The sequence below is a fragment of the Egretta garzetta genome, unplaced genomic scaffold (genome assembly GCF_000687185.1).
Source record: "Egretta garzetta isolate BGI_Z169 unplaced genomic scaffold, ASM68718v1 scaffold145, whole genome shotgun sequence".
Classification (NCBI taxonomy): domain Eukaryota; kingdom Metazoa; phylum Chordata; class Aves; order Pelecaniformes; family Ardeidae; genus Egretta; species Egretta garzetta.
Genome location: NW_009259687.1, coordinates 1,047,745 through 1,058,665, shown reverse-complemented (window position 1 = coordinate 1,058,665; position 10,921 = coordinate 1,047,745). Strand labels below are relative to the sequence as shown.

Below are 10,921 nucleotides of genomic sequence, written 5' to 3'. Positions count from 1 at the left end.
GCTGAAGAAATAAACCATGCAACTAGTCACGGGAGCAAAACAGAAGCGCCAGTTTCTTTCTGGCCGATGCTGAGATAAAAAGCTGTAAAAGCTTCATCTAAACCGACACATCTGATTTGTACTGGCGAGACTGGTTGCTGATACTTCCCTCTACAGTTTCTGAGCAGAGCTGGATAAAGGGCAGCCTTGAGCTGAATGCGGTGAGTGATTCTTATCTCTCAGGTACAGCTTGCAGGACAGCTTCCAGAAACCGTAAATCCCAGTATGCAAAACAGCCTTGGTTTGAATGGGAGGCAGTAGGCAGGCTGCATAATCTGGGTTGCAAATGAAGGTGGCTACACTTCTTTCCAGTTTTTAAAATTCCTGCATGCCCGCTAGCAAAAGAGTGGTGTCCCTGTTTTAATGGAGATTTGTTTTTCTTTGCCAAAGGTTGGATGGTACAATGCTGTTCTCCAGCCAGCCTTTCATCTCCCCTACCCAGATGACACGCTGGCCTTCGTGGTCCTCAGCACACCTTCCATGTTTGACAAAGCCCTTAAACCTTTTGTGAACAAAAAGTGGTTAAAAATAATCAGGGATCCTGTGGATCAATGTGTTTCTCATCATTTGTCACATGTGAAGGAGGTAAGAACCTGAAATACCGATTCCTTTTACTATTGTGGCATATAACCAGGTGGGCTGAGCAGTAGAAAAAGCCTTCCCGGTTCCTGCCCTCGCTCTTTAGAAGGGTAAAGCATTATTCATGACGGTAATTCTTGTGAAGAGCATCGACAGGCTGTTGACCCACTTTACTTGCATATTCTGTCCCTTTGCCATTACAACCTGTAGCTATGTGGAGTGCTTTACAGACATCATTTGAAAACCCAAGGCCACAAGCGTGCTGATAGATTGCAGGACGTGAAAGCCTGCAGGCTTCTCGTGTGCCTGATTTGCTAGCATCCAGCACCTCTGTAGTGGCAAATCTTTTTCCATGAGCCTGGGCTGATGATTTTTAATTTTCCCAGAAATTCCCTGAGCAGAAGGTGGACGTCATCTTTGATTACGAGATCCTTCCAAGCCGAAAGCCCAAGTTCTTGGCACAGACAGCTGCCCATGTTGCTGGAGCCGCATTTTACTACCAAAGGAAGGATGTGAAGCATGATCCTTGGGGTAAGAAGGTAAAGCAAAAACTCAATCTGGGAAGAACTGCCAAACTTCAATCACTGAATGGTACAACTATTGTTTACTCACTAGTTCTTCCTGCAGGAAAATACAAAAGGCCAGATCAGCTATAGATCCATAAAGTGCTTCAGACAGGAATCAGAAGCTTCCAGGATTCTTTGGGGTGGTAGGGAGATGCATACATGGAGAATAGTATCTTGGTCTATTAAACCTACTTAGACAGGAGAATAAATCTCAGTGTAAAAGACCTGTTGCTTGGAGCATTAGAAATAGAAGAAAAAAAGAGTTGCACTGTGGTTACTTTCTGTTAGATTTTCTAAAAGGGACCTCTCCCCACATTACAGGGTAGTGTGTGTGTGGGCACAGGAAAATGGGAATGAAATGCAATGCTTCGTTCAGGAAAGAGCTTTCCTTCTCTGTATAGCACTCCAACAGAGGGCTAAGAGTGTGAGAAGTTGCATCAAAGCTTGATGCTTTGAACTCTAACCATTACTGGAGACAAAATGAGACATCCTAAATCCTTCTTTTTTCCTTCCAGAAGATTTATGGCGTATGTATCCATCCCAAGTATGGAGGTTGGTTTGCTATCCGGGGTCTCCTCCTGTTCCCAGATATTCAGGTACCATTCCTGGAACAGTCTGCCCCTGTTGACTGTGTGAACACAGAGGAGAAAAGAATTGAGTTACTGGAGCAATTCAATTTCCACTGGCAGGACGGCCGCTACAGGGACATCATTGAAGTGAAGGAAAAGTACTCGGAGGAGCAAAAGGCGTACTTTGCTACTCCTCCAGCGGAGAGACTCAGACTGCTAGGGCTGACACAAGAATCCTGGAGAAGCACATTTCACTGAGTAACATGGCTCCATGGAGGGGCAGAGGGCAAGCAGAGTGGAACTCATCAGTGCCTTCTTTTCCATGGTGCTGAGGAGGATGGTGTGCTGATACAGAGATGGCAAATTAACTGGCTTAATTTAATTACAAAAGTATTTTAATGTCTCCTTAACCTCCAAAAGACAAATCTCCAGAGATGGTTTCACTGAGTAGCGTGGCCCTGTGTGTGGAGCAGGGGTGAGGCAAACACAGCCAACAGCAGCCGCCTCCTTCAGGGTAGTTATGAAAGGGAAAGGGACAGTGCAAAGGCCACACCTCGAGTCTGATGGGTTTCCTCTTCTCCCAGGGTCAGCTTCTCAGAATGAGGTGACGTCTCTAGGTCAGTTCTAAGCACTTACCCGCTCTCTAGAGCAGCCAACTAAAATCTTTGGAAAGGTGCTGAGTAACATCTGTGTGAGTGGAGTTTTTACTCGTACTGAGTTAACTGACTGAAAAAGTCAATTCCCATGACCTTTTTCTATGGTAGAGAAGGTTTGAATTGAAAATATTTTTCAGTGCTGTGCCAGCACACGCCACAGTTTTACTGCCATGGTTTCCTGTTGTACTTTCCATATGGTGGAGATCGTGAACCTGCACGCACATAAAAACCATCGCATGAAGCATTGTCACACGCACAGGCAACCAAGCAGTGGAAAAAAGAGAGGAGATATTCGTGACGTTCATGTTACCTGTATTGCTGGATGAAACGTCTTCAGACAGAAACAGAACAGGGTTTTTAGATGGCTTTGTCCTGTTAGATTTGTTCAGAGGTTACAATGGCACCGGGAATCAGGAATTAATTTATCTTAGAGTACTTCGAGGCTCAGGCCTCATTAAAATAATATATTATAATAAATTAAAATAATATTTTGTGGGAGTTCTGATACTTGACTGCAGTGCAGTGCTGCAAATCGCTACGCACTTTTTCCCTTTCCTTGATATCAACGTGACGATGCAAAAATACACTTTGCAGAACTGAGCCCTTTTTATTTTACACTGTGATTCTTCATACCTTTTGGAGACCCAAACACTAAGGCTGCCCTCACAATAAGTCACTGCTTGATACAATTTCTCATAGTCCATGTACTAACTAAGCGTAATCGATGTTCAGTGTAACAAGTTTGTTTTCCTGTGAGCAGTGAGCGTGTGATCGCTGGGTTTGTTCAGTGTATTTGCTGTTATAAAAGAGTCTTTGTTGCTTTCCACACTTTGTTCACCACATGTGACTTAGGCAGACACCTGACTAACTGTGTGGTAGTGGTATTGTGATTTTTAATTTAAGCAAAATAATGAAATTTGTTTAAATTCTGTTCTTTTGTTACAGCGTTACTTCTGGTTGAAATGTTGATTGGCCTTCTGGAACTTTCCAACTGAACTGTAATTTAACAGGGACTTGAGTTAATGGTTCATATTAGTAACATACAAAATAATGATTCTCTTAGAAGGATAAATACAGAATGGAATCAGATTTATCTTTTTACATTACAATTTAAAGTAAAATATTTTGCTATTTTTGGGTTGATTTCTTATAAATATTTATATTTTGACTTACTTCATTGATTAAACAGATTACCATAGCCATTTCATTTCAACTTTTGTAACTTATTTCTCTTCACATGGTATTTTGGTTAATCAAATATACAAAACTGTAAGTAACCCCCAGTACTGAGTATTTTTATTTAAGCAATGCAATGGATTAACTTGTGAAGATGTTAAAGTGAGGACTGATCACTGTGGTTTTAACATACTGAAAATAGCGAGCTACCCAAGACACACACAAAATCCAGTATCTGAAAACAAAGAGTTAGATATCATATTAGTAGAAGTTAGTAAAACAGGCTCATCTGGGATATCAAAAAAATAAAACATACAGCACATGATGAGTAAGACTCATAAATGCTTGTCTTTACTGGGTATTTCAGCAAGATCATTTAACAGCAAGCATGTGACAATGCACTTCCATTTTTTCCTCTCCTCTTGTGGTAACAAACATTCAAGGTGTCCAGCAATATATAACTGGTACTTGAGGGATTTTTCTCTCCGTAACTTAAAAGTAATACCTGTAAGTACTGGAATTCTTACTTGTTAAAACGTATTAGTGAATACTGAGTCACAGTAAGAGCAAATTTGTGTTCTTTGTGCTTCTGGCAATGCAGTTATGTCAGGTAGAACAAAATACAAATTTTTAATAACATAGCCATTCCTACTACAGTAATTTTGGAGTGAATTGGATTGGTTCCTACGGGCTTTCTCTTAGACAGGTCACTGAGATCCACTGCTGCAGCTAGTCATTTTCTTTCCTTGATTGTTGGAGTACAATGGTCTTTGTCTTATAAAGTTGAAGTTTGAGAACCTGTTTGACTTATCTCACCTATTGGGACAAGACTAGACATGGGGAAGAACGGATCATTCTTGGATCCTGAGGCATTGCGAAGACATTTTTGGCATTTGCAAATGTCAAACAAGTAATTGCAAATACTTGGATAGATTTACTAGTTCAAGTATCACATTTTACATTTTTAGACAAGTAAGTTTTTCACTAAATCCTAATTTTTAAACATTTATTAAAGTATATTTTTTCCTCAGTATAACCAGTAGGGTGAGTATTCAAGGGCTGAACAGTAAAAAAAAATCAAAAACTACTTGAATTTGAATTCAGTTTTAGCAACAAGATACTCAGTATATCTCAAGCTAATAAAGTACTCTGTGGAGAATTAACAAGTTTGTAATATTTTAATGCAGATAACACTTATCGTTTGTCTTTTCCTTCAGTTAAAATTTCCTTTTTTTCAATTCATGAACCTTAAAATAACTGAGATTTTTATTAAGATTAAAGATGTGACAGAAAATACTGATTAAATGCAAAGCACAATCTAATCTGGTGACAAGCAGCCATCAGGATTAATGCTCAGAAAGGGAAAAACACTTTTTTTTTTTTTCTACCAGTTAAACCAGTTACATCTCAGTGGTACAATAATAAGCACTAATGTTTGTTTGGGGTATGAAGTAGAGTTTTGCAGACTTAATTCCTGATAATTGCCTTATTTCCTTCTCCTATAAAAAGGATGGCTTGTAACAGTCCCGTCTTCCTCTAAACTATGAAAGACTAAAGATCGTTTGCTGTATAAATCAGTGCTGGTGTGTCAGACAAAAATAGCCAACCTTATGAGAGTAGTTCACTCTTCTGGGTTTTTTTGTTTTGTTTGGGGCTTAAGGTTTTGTTTGTTTTTAATAGGGCTACATTGCCCTCCTGTGGGTCAGAAGCATAATTTTACTCATTTGCTACAGTAGAGATGGCCTCGTACTCATTTGTGACTGAAGTATGGGTGCTGTAGCTACTGCTTAACATGGGCTAAACTAGTGAAAACGCACAGTGACTTGAATTTGACTAAAAAAAAAAATCTGAGTAAAGGCTTGCATATTTCTGAAAACAAGTGGCAGCTACTGATCAGTGCCACTATGGTTATCAGCACTCTTTGTTCAGCCCCATACAAAAAGTACATTTAAAAATTTAGCGTTGAATACTGATTTAAGCGGCAACAGTTCCAAAGTTCTTCCTCTAAGAGGAAGTGGGTTTTGCTGTCTACTGCAGCAGAGAGCCAGCTGCACCTCTGCAACCTTAATTTTCACAAGTTCATCTACCAAAATGGACAAATGTATTCATGAGACTTTTTGGCTGTTAAGTTGGCTTCCTGTTGTACCATATATCCTGTGACAGATCATCAATCGTCTTTGCTTCATAAAGCAAACAGACCACTTCCCTTCTAGGCTTTCAAGGTGGAAACAAAGAACCAAGGAACACAAATGTGCTTTGCTTTTCTCTCTGCAACTGAAGAACAGATAGATGTTCACAATACTTAGAAAAGCAGCACTTTAGATGAAAAAATTGGGTGGTGTTTTTTTTTTTCCCCAATAACTTAAATATAGTAATGGGAAATGTGGTGGAAAATTTAACAAAAAGTTAATTATCACAGAATGAACAATAAGATATTTTATTGGAATGTTTAAAATCTCTCCAATAATATACCATAATCTTCAAAATGTGATTATGTATGTATAAAAGTATTTGAAATGGCTACTTCCTGAAAAAATAAGATAACTACCAGTCATTAACATTATAATAAATTTCTCCTTTTATGTTATTTTTGTTGGTGTTTGTACATAATTCATTGAGCAAGCAATTTTATTTTTAATAACTGCATATGTTTTATTTTCCCAAAACACTTCCTAAAGGAAGTTTTGAAAGATAATTCAATTTTTTTATGTCTTCAGAGTTTCTGGAAATCATACACCTTTACACTAAGTTGCCCTGGGTTTTTTTCCTCATGTAAAACAAAGCACAGGTTAGAATTCCTGTAAGTCAATTAAAGGAAGAGGTGGGGGGAATTTCTGGGTTGAAAAATACTCTATGGGATTTTAAATTTATGCAGAATCATTAGTTTTTCTAGGAATGCATAAAACCTGTTATTCCTTTTAAAGGAATAAAGCTAGTTTTAGGTTTTAATTTCATGTCATAACCTTTTTTACAGTATTGTTCTGACTAGTCTTCCTGAATCATTCACTGCTGCTTCAATCTTTTTTTTTAAAAGGCTCTTCTTCCAAAATACAAAAAACTACAGCAATAAAAATGAAAAAGAAATTCACCTTATTTTTGTGAAAAGATTATTCAATTAAATACATTAATTTTAAATTATATTAAGTTTTATTAATAGCATATTGAAGGTTTCTTTCTCGCTTGGAAAAGGTTATTAATCTCATTTGTCAGTGCAGATACTTCAAAAATATGTTGCTATAAAAGATGGAACATAAACCTACCGGGCTCACAGTTTCAGAGGACAGTGCAACCCTAAAGACTTCTTATATATTCATATAGATATGGTCAAATGGTATCTTGCCCAGAAACACTCTAAATTCAGACACGTGTCCCATAATATGCACCAGGATTTAAGTTTCAGGTGAAAGAGCCAAGTTTCACATTAAAGTCCAAACTTATCATCCTGAGGTGTGGTGGGAAGAGCTTAACCACAGGCACATCATTGTGCAGGAACACTGCAAACAATTCACGGCGTGATGGCAACCTGTTCTCCTGCAGCCACGTAAGTGTGTGCAGCACACATTAATTGGTTACGCAGAGTCGTTCCATTTGCACAGGCTTTGGCCTGTAAAGCCATTCTGTGATATCGTACTCCTATATTCTGTGAGGTGCTTAAATTATACCGGTGTTATAGGTGAAGACACTGACTGGTGACCTGATATAAACACAGGCATGTGGACAGCCAAAGTAAAACCAGTTCTGACTGTACATTAAAGGCAAATTAATCAGTTTTTTCTCTTCTAGTATTAAAAATAGAAGGTAGTATATTAACAATCAAAAAGATACCTGCTATCTGATTTCCTCATTTAGTGTTCTTTTTGTATGTGCCATTAATTTGCATCAAAAAAACCCCCACGACAGCTTTAACACACTTTCTGAATTGATTTCCGAATGTTCTGTGTTCCTACTAGTACAGGCGGGACAGAGCTAACTACCCTATGGTGTCATACCACTCCTCTGCACTACCCTCATTTCTCCCTTTGCAGGTAGAACTGTGACGTTTCTCTTTTAAGTCCTCTATCTGTCTAGCAGGATACTTCAGAATATGTATTTGCACAGACTGTCATTTAATACTGAACATCAGACCCACTTAAAATTTCACAGAGGATATAGATCATATTTTTCAAACTATTAATATGAAGAACCCCATTATTTTAACATAGTCTTTACATGACTGTTCTTTTGATGTCTAACATTACTAAAAAGTACAGTCATGAGGCTTTTGTAAACATACTTTCCTAACCAAAGTGCATCATTTTGCAATACCTGTCAGATATAAACTACTTGCTTTTGTTCTTTGAACTGTATTGATTTGTTGGACAATCCGATAAACTATTCATCAAAGGCCTGATAAAAAGGCTGGAGCATTTGTTAAGAAAATAGCACTTCTTAAACTTAGTAACTTTTTTCAGTATTTTTCAAAACTAGTGAGATACATGTAAGAAAGTGCTAATTCTTTAAACATTACTAAGCAGGGTTTTTTTTCTTATAAACATCTAAAAACAAAATACGCAATTGTTAATTTTGAACTAACATACTCATAAAAGATGCACAAAATGTAGTAAAGGTTAGGTTCTGTATGTCAAATATTAGAAAACACACATTCTGTGTATCCTATGATAAACATGTAATGTATAGAATTGAAGTCTGATGCACTATTTTGTATTACACAAAAAAAATCCTGTTGATGCTCTTGCACAAATGCTCTTCTCTTTGAAAACTTGCAGATAGCAATCACAAAAATAAGGGAGTAGATACTCCTTGTTTTAGATAATATATGAAGAACACAATGCGTAGGAGATTAATTTCCTTCCACTTTTACTCAGTCTTCAATAAGATCAGACAAATCAGTACCTAAAGCCATTGTCTGTAAACTGCAGTGAACAGGAACTTCGACATTTATTTTGAGGGCAAGATCACACCACCTGAGAGGTGATGTCAGGGCTACTTCACCACAGCAGTTAAAGTTCAGTTTCAAAGACTGACAAGAGATTGTTCTTGTTAACTACTGTTGCATACAATTTTGAAATAATATTTAATTACATACAGTTTAAGTTTTACAGATCTGACCAAACAGATAAAAATCCCATATGTATTTATATAATTACATCTACTATAGCTGCTTACCAGTGCAAACACCTGGTGCGGTGTAGTTCAGCTCTCAAAAACAAGAATATAAATATATTAAAATATAGAATCATAGAATGTTTTGGGTTGGAAGGGACCCCTAGAGGTCATCTAGTCCAACCCCCCTGCAGGAGCAGGGACACCGCTAACTAGATCAGGTTGCTCAGAGCCCCGTCCAACCTGGCCTTGAATGCTTCCAGGGATGGGGCCTCCACTACCTCGCTGGGCAACCTGTTCCAGTGTTTTACTACCCTCATTGTAAAGAATTTCTTCCTTATATCTAGTCTAAACCTACCCTGGTTTAGTTTAAAACAATTACCCCTTGTCCTGTCACAGCTGGCGCGACTAAAAAGATTTTCCCCATCTTTCCTATAGCCCCCCTTTAGGTATTGAAAGGCCGTAATCAGGTCTCCCCGCAGCCTTCCCTTCTCCAGGCTGAACAAGCCCAACTCCCTCAGCCTGTCCTCATAGGAGAGGTGCTCCAGCCCTTGGATCATTTTTGTGGCCCTCCTCTGGACCCGCTCCAACACTTCCATGTTGCCGCCTCATGCCCAGCTTTTCATCCCCCAGCCCCCCCAAGTCCCTCTCGGCAGGGCTGCTCTCGATCCTTTCTTCCCCCAGCCTGTACTGATACTGATATAGCCAATTTCATTATCATATTGTCAGTAGATGACTGCTAGTACATTTGTTTCCCTTGGCGCTCTGCTTTTGAGAGGAATGCAGTATCAAATTCCTGTAAAAATCTTTAAAAGATACATGCAGGTATTTAAACTGATCAAAATAATTTTTCAGGGATTATTTTAAGACTGAAACTTCATATGCTTGTAAAATGTTCATTTGCAAAGCAGCAAGAAAGTTATATAAATCCCCAGTAATCATAGCAATCAGCTACAAATAAAGAGAAAGGGAAAGGAGAAAGATGTATTTGTTTCACTTCATCTGACTATTCTGAGTAAGATATTCTAAAAAAAATAATATAAGGTTATTTTTATAATAAGCACCCAAACTAGAAAAAAAGATGTGCAATCACTCACACATTAAAAAAAGGCAAACACCACATTCGAGATTCTGTCCTTTCTAAATAGCATCTGCTGTATGCATCTTCTGGGAAAACCCCACTAAGCAGTACACGATACTGCAGCAGGTATCAGTCTTGTCACCAAAACTAAGACTTGCTGATGTGTTTTTACCTCACTGGGAAATACGGAACCTACTGATCATGAAAGCAAAACTAGTTCATAACTGCAATGAAAATACAATATGCTTCTTGGTACCTGAAAAAAACATTTCTCAATAAATTTTTATAGTTATTTGAATGTCATAAAAATTACACCAACCTAAGATGTCAGGATACTAGGATTGGGTGTAAGCTCCAGAACACTTCATGGAAATTCCAAGCTGCATCTGAATCAATATTGAGTTTAAGGAAAGAAATAAACCCAGACTCTTCTTGAAGAAGTTTTCCGTGTTACCCATTTTATGTGTTATACTCCTGGAAACATTAAAATGACAGCATGGCAAATGTACCCACGAATGCCTCACATGGCTGAAGAGTAAAAAAAAAAATTGTTTAATTGCATTAATTCCCACAGTCAATCATTTGGTGCAAACATAGTTCTTAACCCACAGGTATTTTGTTTCTTGGCTGTTTTGAATTTCTACATTGTCATCACTCACCAGTGACTGTGATGTTTAAATGAATCCTGTTAGCAGTGACTCAGTGTCCCAGCTCTGAGTGGACAGCAGCAGACCGGTTATAACTGAGATGTTTTTCTCAGTCACAGATTTTTTTAAATTAATAGCTACTTAAGTAGCAATTAAGATTAATCATTTTTCAAAATAGGAAAATAAACACATGAATACAACTATTGCTACCAGGACACTTAAAAGATGGGAAGTATTCAAAATATGTTGTTGGACAACATTAAATATCACTAAAAGCAGAAGTGAACTTAACTGTGTTAGCAGCAAGGGTGAATGTCAACAGCCAGTACAATCTTCCTGTCAGAACTTGAATCTCCACATGACCGGTATGCAACAGAAATAGCGTATCAAACGAAACTCGTTACATGAGAGGAGCTGGTTAAATAAATTAGACAAGGGGTATTTTCACGGGACATTCCCACACCCAGACCTCCCACCAGGGCGACCCTGACCTGCTGCCCCAGCG

The 10,921-nt window shown here is 38.1% G+C and overlaps 1 protein-coding gene across 9 annotated transcripts in view; it reads left to right on the top strand.

The window, feature by feature from the left end:
• The window catches only part of MMACHC (metabolism of cobalamin associated C), a 5,210-nt gene extending 1,599 nt beyond the window's left edge, over positions 1-3,611 (top strand). For 2 of the 9 annotated variants that reach the window (XM_035894257.1, XM_035894264.1), the window contains exons 2-4: positions 430-624; positions 1,005-1,157; positions 1,700-3,611. In XM_035894257.1, coding sequence (XP_035750150.1) covers positions 520-624; positions 1,005-1,157; positions 1,700-2,011 — 570 coding nt within the window. In that variant the 5' untranslated portion in view covers positions 430-519 and the 3' untranslated portion in view covers positions 2,012-3,611. Of the gene's footprint in view, positions 1-6; positions 625-1,004; positions 1,158-1,699 lie in introns of those variants that run through there. The other 7 variants (XM_035894258.1, XM_035894259.1, XM_035894256.1 and 4 more) reach the window with 7 other exon arrangements.
• Positions 3,612-10,921: the final 7,310 nt, after the last annotated feature.